This window comes from Sander lucioperca, chromosome 4 (genome assembly GCF_008315115.2).
Source record: "Sander lucioperca isolate FBNREF2018 chromosome 4, SLUC_FBN_1.2, whole genome shotgun sequence".
Taxonomy (NCBI): Eukaryota; Metazoa; Chordata; class Actinopteri; order Perciformes; family Percidae; genus Sander; species Sander lucioperca.
The window spans coordinates 9,110,605-9,122,344 of record NC_050176.1 but is presented as its reverse complement, the minus strand read 5'-3'; the positions used below and the strand labels follow the sequence as shown (position 1 = coordinate 9,122,344).

Here is an 11,740-nt window from a genome sequence, read left to right as displayed (position 1 = left end):
TAAACTCAATGAAAAGTCCTCCAGACTCTCTCTTACAAATAATAATATTTTCCCACATGGAGTTTTATGGTTTCAATAGATAGTAACATCTGTTCTAATGCATATCTTGGTGGCAAATTTGTTGTATTAAGTTTAAAGAGTATGTTTTGTTTTTTTTATGTTTTTTTTTTTATGGTGGTGAGCAATAAACACTGAATTCATGACAACCTAAGCCTGACATCAGAAATGCATTATTACTGGGACATAACTTTTCATCCTGAGATATGTTAACACTGTTATAGACCATTAATCTGTAAAGTTCAGGGTGTGTGTGTGTTTGTGTATATATATATATATATATATATATATATACATACATACATACATACATACATACATACATACATACATATATATATATATATATATATATATATATATATATATATATATATATATATACACACACTATGTGTATACACACACACACACACACACACACACACACACACAGAGGCCCCATCTTGTCACCTAATGACTAGTTTTAATTTGGATACTTGGTAATAATACATTTGAACATTTACTCAAGTAAAACTTTGACTTCTACTTGGAATTTGGTATTGTTATAGTGTAAAATTACTACTTTTACCCAAGTAAAAGATCTAAGTACTTCTTCCACCATTTACTGTACGTATGATTTTACACCTCAGTTTAGCCCGTTATCCATAGAAATGAGAAAAATACCTGGAAACAAAAATGGGTTTTAAATATACTTAGGCTACAGTAGTATTTAGGATGGATTTTTCCTTTAAATGGTTGGACCAGATGCATGTTAAGTGAAGATCACCATCAGCTGGTGGTAAAGAGGGCAAATTTAAGGTTTCACCAGGGCCCATGTAGTAAGATCATGTTACCTTGCGAGCTGCACCATGAGATGTTGGGTCATGGACAAAACAGATGAGAGGTAATGTAAAACATGCATGCTGAACAGAAAGAAAAATAACACTGTTGCAATAGCTAGTAAAGTTTATTTGTCTATTTCAGAAAAAGTAAATCAATAATTACAACGAACCAAATGAACCTCAAAGGGAAGTAAAATATAACAATTACAATAATAGTTAAAGTGGAAGAACTAAGAGCGACTCCCAGCAGTCGAAAACGAATGGCACTTGTGGGACCTGTTTCACAAAGCAGGATTAATGTAGAAAGCTGGATAAGCCAGAACCACACCTGATCGCCAACACAGAACAGTTGTGTACACTACATAACTCAGTGATCCTGGTTGGTGAGACAGGTCCCAGTTATCAGGAGACAGCACAACAGCCTGGCCGAATGCAAACTGTATAGGGGGAGGGGAGGAGGAGCAAAAAGCTTGGTCCTTTTATCCAAAGTATTAATGAGAAACTAATTTAGATTTTCCTTCAAACAATACAGCAACCACAAATTCAAAGTACAACAGGTTTACTAAAGAAACAACAGAAAAGCCAATAACCTCTCAATTACCATGGCAAGAAAACGTCAAAGCTGACACCCTACTAAAAAGAAAAGCAATTTGTTTACAACTTGTACAAATAATTTTGCCCTGCAAGGGCACGAAAAAGCAACTGGAGAGTCCAAAGTGCACCACTATAATGAGGAACCTTGAAACTTGATTGAGAAGAGTAAACTTAACGGAATTTAGTATCCTCAATAGATAACGACTTCATCGATAAAGACACATATTAAAAATCAGGTCTGTGGAGCCGTCATCCTTATCGCACAAACACTAAAGAATATCCTTCTCTGTCTATTTGAAATCTTTGAACACATTCATGTCACATCAGTAATGCAACTTGGAACAGATTAAATGTAAGAAACCTACTATATCAGTCATTAACAATAGTATTTACAATAACTAATATGTTACTCTTTTAAACAGAGCAGAGCTTAATGTTACACAACTGGATATTATTTTGCATTATTTTTAATAGCCCATGGTAGATCAAACATATCCCTGGATCTCTGTGTTCCTGACAAGAGAGATGGTCAATACCAGAGTTGTAAGTATGTATAATCTATACATAATAGATCAATACAGAGGGCCAATAACTGGTATATAACATTTGTATCCTCAAAAGGCAAAGACAAAAGCTACAGTTACAGATAAATAGCTACAGTTGTTTTGTTTTTTAACAAAAGCAAGTGAGAAACAGTACATACTATTAACAATATTTTATGGCAAAACCACTAAGGACTCTCTCCTTGAACTCCTCTCTTTTAAGTCACTATGCTGTTTTATAGGACTTTGGTCCAACAAACCCCACAAAACTGTTTTGTAACACATTTCTTCATTGTCAAATGAGGTGTCAAAGAATGGAAAGTGCAAAAATGCATTTGCACTGTAAAGTAAGAAGTAATTGGTAAGAATAGGGTACAAAAATATTCTAATTACCTGAAATAGAATAACAAGTAAGCCCTGATACTTCAGAGTCTGATGATGTAGTTTGATGAGATTAATTTGATCTGATTATCTAGTAGTTTGGCTTGTGTGTTATGGGGCCGTAGCCCATTTATATTCTTGGTAATGTGCAACATTTGAGATAAAAAAACAGGCAAAGAAATGGTGATAATTCAATAGTTGCATGCAGAGGCACTGAGTTGAAAGAGTTTGTAGGTCTATATTCTCTGAGCATGCTTACGTTGCACTCAAAATCTGCTTTTACTATTATACAAAATGAGTACAGAGCTTCCTAAGTTGGCATTCACTATTTTCCCCTTACAGCATCACCAAATATACTGTACCAATCCATTAATTTACAGTATATACATATATGCTTCACATAATATGTAGATATGTTGTGAACATTCCATGCAGCATATGAAACCCTTTATTTGATTAAAATCAATGTGTGGAAAAAAGGGGTTTCAAAGAATAAGTTGCTGTCCTCATGTATTTATTTCTCCTTTCGGATTAACTAGCAGTACATGCCCAGCACAAATACAGGAGCACTGCAAAAGATGTTCCCGTTTCAAAATCATTTTCCGCGCCTACCACTAGGTCAGTATTACCAACCATCACTGGCAAAGTAAAACGTATCCACACTTCTGCAAACACTATGCAGTTAATAAAGCACATACTCAAGTCAGCTTGATGCATGTGCCCTTCTCCTCAAATCAAACTTTGAGTTGTCATTACCTCCAATATGCACAAAGATCAGTCAATGCTTAAAAACTCCCCAAAATGGCCTTGTTCCTACATATGACAAAGTGATTTGCTGATTTGATAAAATTGGATCATGTTTATGTCACATGAGATGTCCAGTATTAGTTTCAGGCAACATTTTAATTAGTTTTTTTTGTTATACTGACCGCTCAGTCAACTTGAGTAAGATATATGCAGTACTAAACTTCAACAAATTAAATTTTTGAATCATTAAACTGTCACGCTAAAACCGCAAGTGCAGAGAACAACAGCTTAAGGTACAATGTTACTGCTAATATGCAAATGATTGCTGATGTGTAAACATTCCAAGGGTTAAGTATACTGGTATAGTACATACAATAGTTGGTGTATTGTAATATCTGTGGAGGTATAAAAAGTCACTGTTTGGCAATAGGCAGGGGGAGAAAGGTACAATAATATCCCTGCCTTTGGAGTGTGAGTCAGGTAGAGTCAGGGAAACCTGAGGTGTAAACTCGCTATGATTGTACTGATCTTGCATCTGTTGTATAATTGGAGTTTGGGATGGAAAGGATTGGTGCAATCTGATCTGCAGGCCAGTTTGGACAGCTCAGGAAACAGTTGCTAAGTGGCTCTGTTATGAGGGTACTTAGCTGTCTTTCTGGTGTGTGTTACTCTAACATATTAGATATACTGTGCTACTCTAGTTTGTGTAATTGATTTCATTTCTAATTTAATATATACCTCCATTTTACAGACTGATTTGTTAGGCTGTTCATTTGCACACATTGTCAAGACTAATAAACACCACTGGCTCTGTGGTGCTAAGGCAACTACTTCATAGTTCAACAGTTTGAAAGCAATCAGCTTGTCTGATTGAAGAAAACATAACTAAGGAAACACTAAGAATAATTTATTCATATAACATAAAGAACTGGCGCTCTACAAAAATAATTAGGGATTCTGTTTTGATTAGACATCACAGGTGGTTGTTATAATAGATGAGACATGTGGCTGGCTAGACACACAGGAAGAGGATTTCAGCCACAACAGGATGGCTAAGCCTACAGCTGCCTGGATGGTATCAGTGACACTGATGTAGACTTATATTGTGATTGACTGTTGTGTGTCCAGGATTATGGCAAATCATTAGATATGGCTAGAAAACTTGAATGTCTGGCCACTGGTGTTAGGAGGTTAGGCTAGACTTGTTAGGCTACTAAGACAATGGGGTTGGGAGAATAAGTAAAGCACAGGGTGGGGAAAGTCATCCCAAGTTCCCTCTACTGCTCGTCAATCTCAGCAAGATCACAGTTGGAAGAGGGTGGTGTGGATGATTGAAGGTGGTTTGAATCCGGTAGTGGGCTCAGGGTAGAGCCCTGGGGGACGTCACTTGGGGCAGGGTTGGGAAGGGTCAGGGTTTCTGGAGCAGACTTTTTTCGTGGTCGGTCCTTGGGGACAGGAAGGTACTCAGGCGCATCAGTGCACATAGGGGTGGAAGGGGCACTGGCAGGGCCAGTGAGGGAACAGGAGGACAAGGGTGTGTCGCTGATGGAGATCGACGGTGGAAAAATCCCAATCTTCTGGTTGGTGGCCTCCTGGATGGTGCGCTCAAATTCTCTCACCTCATCCATTGTCATGTCTGGATTGGAAAAAGATCAATTGAGACCAATGAGAGGAAGAATTGGGAAAGTAGTGTTGTTTTTTACTCTTTGTACACAATTTTAGAGAATTTCCGAAGAAAGGCTGAAACTGTAGTTTTCTTTAACTTCAAGTTATCATTAGAGCCACAGGCATACCCAGAACATACATTAAATATAAAACAAAGCTGGAAAAAAAACATTAAAAAACAAGTAGTATTTTTTGTCAGCTCTCATTGTGGTATTTTAATTACCAGAATGTTTCTAGTCTTCATTTGTGTTGCCTTATGTTTTCTAGATACCTTTTCAAACCTTTATGAATCTTGGCAGACTTGAATTATCATATTATTTTTATATTCAACAGTTCACCTACAGTATGCATCATTTGACTCAATGTAGGACAGAATGAGGAGATGTATGTGGACAGTTATATGCAACTGTGACAACTTCATTCGCAGTCACAAACGGGTCCAGTATGAGACAGACCTGGGGCATTGGAGTGAAGAAACAATGATAAAGACACATACGCTTGCTTTGTCATGGATCTCTATGTCATCCAGTGAAGATGGGTTTGTTGTGGAATGCACTTGCTGCTCATGGCAAACTTTGATGTTGGTTTTCTCATGCATTTGGCTCTCGTAATCCCGCACGTCATCCAAAGTCATATCTGGAAGAAGGGGGAGGGGTGGAACGAGGGTCGAAAAGTTCTTTACTCCTCTATAATGGCTCTCCAGTTGACAAACAGGTGGGGAAGGTGAGGGTTAGGTGGCAAAGGTGCATTCCATGTATGAGTAACGGATGATGATTAGTGGTTTTTAAAGTTAAAGCTTTAGAGGTCAAAGTGCTAGCTTCCCATGACCCAGAGAGTTTACAGGAGACAGCAAGATGAATCCGAGCATCATACCAGGAAGGAGGGAGAAAGGAAGGTCAAGGACTTTTCAAGATTGAGGAAAAGCATGAACAATCCACACCCAAAGAAGATGTTGGATCATTGGTGTGAATTTCTCAAAAATGAAACATGAAAGAGTTTAGTTTAAGAGTCATTTTTATCATGCAGGTTTCATTTGAAATAAACACTGACTGTGCCTGGACTCGACAGTACAGTGTTTGTCATTAGAGGATTAGTGATGATACCAAGAGGAGGATCCATGAGGAGGACTGGTAGTGACAGGATTAGATGCAGGTGGAGTGATTTTAAACGCACACTGGTAAATAAACAGTAATCGCACAACAGTAATTTATACAATTAATGTAGCTATGACAGTGTTAAGATTTCAAAGAATAGTAGTAACATAACATCTCAAGAAGGGTTATAAATCTAAGTACATACAAATACATGGGAAATGTAAAGGTGTTATGAACTATTTATGTATTCCTTAAAGGTTCACTTGAGCAGTTATTCACAATGTACGACAATGAAAAGGGATTGATTTCATCTAGGAATACTTACATACTTATTTAAATAAAAAAACTAAATGCTATTGTGTAAGCAATGCATTCATGATATATTGGTTTGAGTAAATAGTTAATGATGGAAAGTTTGAAATGTGCTGTAAAAGAGCTAAAGTGTATGGACAGCAGAACTGTAGAAAAGGACTGATAGACCTACCAATCCACTCATCCACCCAGGCAAATGCCTGTCTATGTCCCAGCAGCAGCACATCCCGAACCACCTGTAACACAACACAATGACGGTCATAAAATAGTTACTCATGAAACATCTTTTTGATAAAGGTTCCAAATTGTAAAAAGTGAGATATAATTTCTCTCTTGATTATAAAGCAGGCCAATGTGGTATATAAATACTCAATCCAATGCCAATCCACTGACAAATGCACACAACCCATATTCAGAAACTGTGCCTTTAAACGAGCCATCAGGACTTGTGTATGGTTGTGATGTCACTACTATTACTAGCAGTAATATATATCATACTATATATAAGTGCCGCTACAGTGCCGTTACACTCATTCCCCTGCTGCAGTGACAGTGCAAAGGTGCTAAGAGACACAGAGAGCAGACCGGGATTTTTTTGGGAGGAGGGGCTGAAAGAGACCGGCGCTAAAACGGAGCATTTCAGACAGAGGGGGAATACAGACAGGCAGTATGAGTAAAATAATGTTTTTTGAACATTAAAGCAAGTAAACATGTTCTAGTATAAATTAAAAATATAAGTATGAACCTGAAAATGAGCATAATATGGGACCTTTAATCAATGTTATGTTTAAAAGCAAAATATTCAAGATTCAGGGTTTAGAAGTACGATCGTGGAGACGAATGTACTTAGCGTCTTTAGGATTTTAAATTATAATTCAGCTCAGTGGCAAAAGTACTTTAACCAGCTGTCTCAGAACAACATCATATAGAATAGCTTTTTTTTTTTATAACAATGAGCAAATGGTTTGGGGGACTGGACCAAAATAAATGAACTTAGCCAAGTAAAGAAGTATAGATGTAAAGATCTATTTCTGCAACAAGGTTAACTAAATGTATGAAGATGTATTAAGATCTCACATTCATCCCACAGGCGACCTCTCACCTTGTGCACAAACTGCTCCACACGTGTCTGCAGACCCCACACCTCAAACTTGACAGTGACAAGTTTGTATGAGCACATGATGGGATCCTGGGTGTCCCTCCAGCCCTCCTGAAGAATCCCCCGCGACGTCTTATCTGACTTGAAATATCGCAAGTCCTGCGATGGGATGGGCCGGGGGAAATGAACACACGCACGTTGATTAACCCAAACCTTCAAACAATGTCGTTTCTGCACCCCAGTGGAGAGATGTAAGAGCCTAAAATTGCATGCATGACTGAATGCCAGAATTAAATACACATAAGAGCTGAGGCAATCTGTTATCTGAAGACTATTACTAGCTCTCACACTTCACAGGCTTTTAGACTCCAGATGAATGCTGTGTGAGCTGGTAGAGGCATATAAAGCAGAATTCAGCTGCGAGTGTTTGGGCCTAAATATCAAATTTAACAGACAGAAATAATAATATCAAGCATACTATTATCTTCCTTCTGAAGATCCTCATAGAGATAGAAAAACTTTCTTACCGGAAATGATCGGATATAAAACAATTTAGAAACAGAGAAAACCATTTGAGTAAGATCACAACATGACAGAAACTGAGATCACACCGTTTCATCTAAATCACATAGTTTTACTAAAGCATTTCCAGATTCAACACTACACTTAAAGTTCTCCAGGAGTGTTAATTCCCAACAGCCATGAGCATCTACACAGTCACACCTCCACATGCTCACCTCAGACTCTTTGTAGTAGCGCTCAGGGATCTCATCGTAGGCGATGTCGACGAAACACACCTCCCTCTCCTGCTCCTTCAGCTCGGTATCAAAGATCTGAAAGTAGAACGGATAGGTTTTCCAGCGCTCACTGCAGCCTCTGCCAGAGTAGCCTTCTGGCAAATAAAAATACACTTTAGAAATGTGTATTTTCCAGGTTACATCATCACATATGTGGCTGGCAAACCTGCCATTCTGCTTGACTCAAAAGTTGGAAATTATTCATACTGTTACTAATGTTTGACTGTGCATCTTGTCACTCTCTGTCCCTTCGTCGCTCAGCCAAACTCTAGAAACACATGTATTTGCTTACATAACCATTAGGGGGCTCTATGCCCATGTCTTATATCTGTTTCTGTGCCAAATGAAACAGTGCTGATTGCAATTACTGTATAATTTGTTAAGTGTGCAACCTTCTTAGTCTTTCTTATTCTTACTGTATTGTTATTATCCATTAGATCTTGTGGTGTTTATTATATAGACCTTTTAACTACAATAAATCAGGTATCATTCAACAGAGCTCGCACTACAGTGCCTGTTATATTGCAGCAAGGGAAAGTCTGTCTGTGTGTGTGTGTGTGTGTGTGTGTGTGTGTGTGTGTGTGTGTGTGTGTGTGTGTGTGTGTGTGTGTGTGTGTGTGTGTGCATTTAAAGTAAGGTTAGAGGCCACAGGTTTCATGTAAGGGATTTATCTTTAATTTAACTATTGTAAAGGCAGGCTGCTAGAAGATTAAAATGAATGTAAAAAAACAGATATAAAAAAGGATAGAGATACCCAATATCCTTCCACATTATATCTTATGTTTAAGAGAAATGTTTGAGGAAAATGTTCCTCTCTACTTTTACACATTGTAGGCTGAATAGAGTCTAAATGTATTATTACTAATCCATACATACCCTTCTCATCTTCGTGCATGTTGTAACTCTGTCTGACGCACCCACCGCTAGCCTAGTTTAGCACAGATCCTGGAGGTAACCAGCTCCAACTAGCCTACTGCTCCGAATAAGTGACAATATAACGCCAACACTTTCCTATTTATATGTTGTGATTTGTATAGTCACAGCGTGTACAAATAACAAGGTCACAAGAGACACAGCCATCTTCTAACTGTATACATACTGGGAACTATATTCTCAGAAGGCGAAGCACTGCTACTTGGGCGGAGTGATTAGCGCAACATCTGAAAAGCACCGTTGTTACTCTCTGCTCCTCACCACAGGGCTTCTGAGGTGCTGCTGTTTCTTACTCTCTCTTTCCCTTCTTTTCTTCTCCTTCCCTCCAAGGATACATTCTGTCATTTACAGTGTGTATGAGCAATGCTGGCACAATAAGGGTGATATGTCAGCATGCATGAGTGCAGCCAAGCGACAGGAAGACTAGGATGACGAGAGAGAGAGAGAGAGAGAGAGAGAGAGAGAGAGAGAGAGAGAGAGAGGGGGATAAGAGGAGAAATGGAGGAGGCCAACAATGAAAAGGAGATGCCGTGGTGGGGGGGCGGGGAGGCAGGAGCAAGATAGTGTGTAATAAGAGGAGAAGGATGGAGTCACAGGGAGGGAGAGGAAAATAGAGTAGAGGAACAGAGGGGGGAAGAAAGGAAGAGAATGACAGAGAGGGAATGTTATAAATAAGAGAGGAAACATGGGTTTGTGTAATAAGAGATGAGAAGGAAAGGAAAAAAATATCTACAATCAGCATGTATGCATTACTTTTAAAAATACAAATACCTGAGTGTACGAGTGAATTGGTCCTTTGTTTATTGAAGCATTTTCAAACAAAGTAAGACTGAATTTGTAAACAAGTTAAGTGTGTATTAAGGGGTAAGAAAACAATTTTACAATAACTTTGCCAATGTTTTTTAGGCACACCAATGTGCTGTCATATTGTTATTAAGAAAGAGGGAGAGGAGAGTAAAACATAGAGAGAGTGTTTGGCAGAGTGAAAGAGTGAAGAAAGAGATAAGGAGAAAAAAAAGAAGACAACAAATTGGCATCCCATGAATGATAACAGCGTTCCCCAGTGAACGTAACCTTGTATCCTTGCATCCCTTAAGGCCATTCAGTGTGTCATTTTGAAAATGCTAGAATAACATAACACTACATTTCCCTCCATACTAACCATAGCTTTGTTCCTACTTCTCCCAACGTGACAGAAGCACTGCTATAGTATGAATCTGGTTAATCGTTATCCTAAAATATAAATGTCCTTAGCTGCACTTTTCGAGTCTGTATGCCAGCATTTGTTGGTACACTTCATTATAACAGCTTTCCAGTGTGAATACACAACAAAGTCAAAACAAAGGCAGACAATAGATGGCCATTTCAGTACACACAGCAGGGCATTTGTCCTAAAATGCTCAGCAGCTAGGCTCCCTGAAGGCTAATAGTAATCACTGTCTGAATAAAACAAATTGATTGTACTGCAATTCATCAGCCTAAAAATGAAAAAAGACCATCCATCCATGGCATGCATAAGAGATAATCATTAAGTGAATACAATGAGGTTGATATAATTTTTAGAAATAAAATTTGGAAATTATTTAAGGAATGGATACATTTTCTGCTCAACAGGAGGAATGCACTAAGTTGAGGATGTTCTAATTTATTAAAATTAATGAAATGTCTAATTCATTGCAACATGTGCCTGAGGACACATGCTACAATTTCAAGTGTTAATGTATGTGGGTATGAGTGAGAGCGCACACCCCTAGTACACTGGATAGTACTGTGGAATGTTGCATGTCATGTAATGTTACTGCATCCTCCATTCAAACGGTGCATGATGTCCACTCACACACCCACTCATTTCCTGTCCAAACATCCATGATTTTTCTCCCTCATTTGCACCATTCCCACTTTTTCATTCCACCATCTTTGAATCCTTTCTACTTGATGTCTTTGCTTTTCCAGTTCGAGCAACTGGACTGTGACTCAAGACACTCCGAGTGGACAGACGGATGTTATGCCATCAGAATCCACGCATGGGAAAACATGACACTTGTACAGAGAGAATGTTATATAAAACACAGCTGCATTCATATTCTTTCACAGCATCCTATATAGCAAATACACCTCACATACTTATCAACTACGTATACAATATACATGTCATAAAACATGCAAAGCTTTTTGTTTGTTTGCCCTAAAGATGTTAGACAAAGTAGTGCATCTGTATCATTGCATTATTAGTGTGTGTGTAGACGATGAAATGTATGCACCGCTCTTATACATGTTTATGCAACAGAACTGTGATTTGTCTCAGTTTTTATACATTTAGTGCATTTGCTGTAGGCGATTTCTGTTAGATTTAATAAAAGAGCCTTTGCTATGTCGCCTTGTCGTGTCAATCTAAAACATCACTACATATTTAATGCACACTGACAGTCTGTTCATTTCTGTCTTCCTCTGCACTTTATGAGTCCATGTATCGTCCCTTATACAACAACAAAATCACTAGCATTTGAAGCAAACTATAAGCACACAGTAACATTAACCTGCTGGCCGCCCACCATGATATATTTCAAGCAGTTTGTCCTTTGCACACTACACTACCATTCTTCTTCCTCACTGTCCAGGTAGTGGCAGCCTTTCATTTGATGACTAATGCTCCTATAAACTGGAGAGTGGAGTAAAATATAGAGAGAAAGAATGT

The 11,740-nt window shown here is 38.3% G+C and overlaps 1 protein-coding gene across 2 annotated transcripts in view; it reads right to left on the bottom strand.

The window, feature by feature from the left end:
• Positions 1-987: 987 nt before the first annotated feature.
• LOC116042606 (cytoplasmic phosphatidylinositol transfer protein 1) overlaps positions 988-11,740 on the bottom strand; it is a 92,888-nt gene continuing 82,135 nt past the window's right edge. Inside the window, exons 6-10 of one of the 2 annotated variants that reach the window (XM_031288866.2) lie at positions 8,053-8,148; positions 7,319-7,474; positions 6,389-6,452; positions 5,307-5,446; positions 4,557-4,781 (exon numbers count right to left, since the gene is read on the bottom strand). In XM_031288866.2, the coding sequence (XP_031144726.1) occupies positions 4,776-4,781; positions 5,307-5,446; positions 6,389-6,452; positions 7,319-7,474; positions 8,053-8,148 (462 nt within the window). In that variant the 3' untranslated portion in view covers positions 4,557-4,775. Of the gene's footprint in view, positions 4,782-5,306; positions 5,447-6,388; positions 6,453-7,318; positions 7,475-8,052; positions 8,149-11,740 lie in introns of both variants that reach the window. The other variant, XM_031288865.2, reaches the window with a different exon arrangement.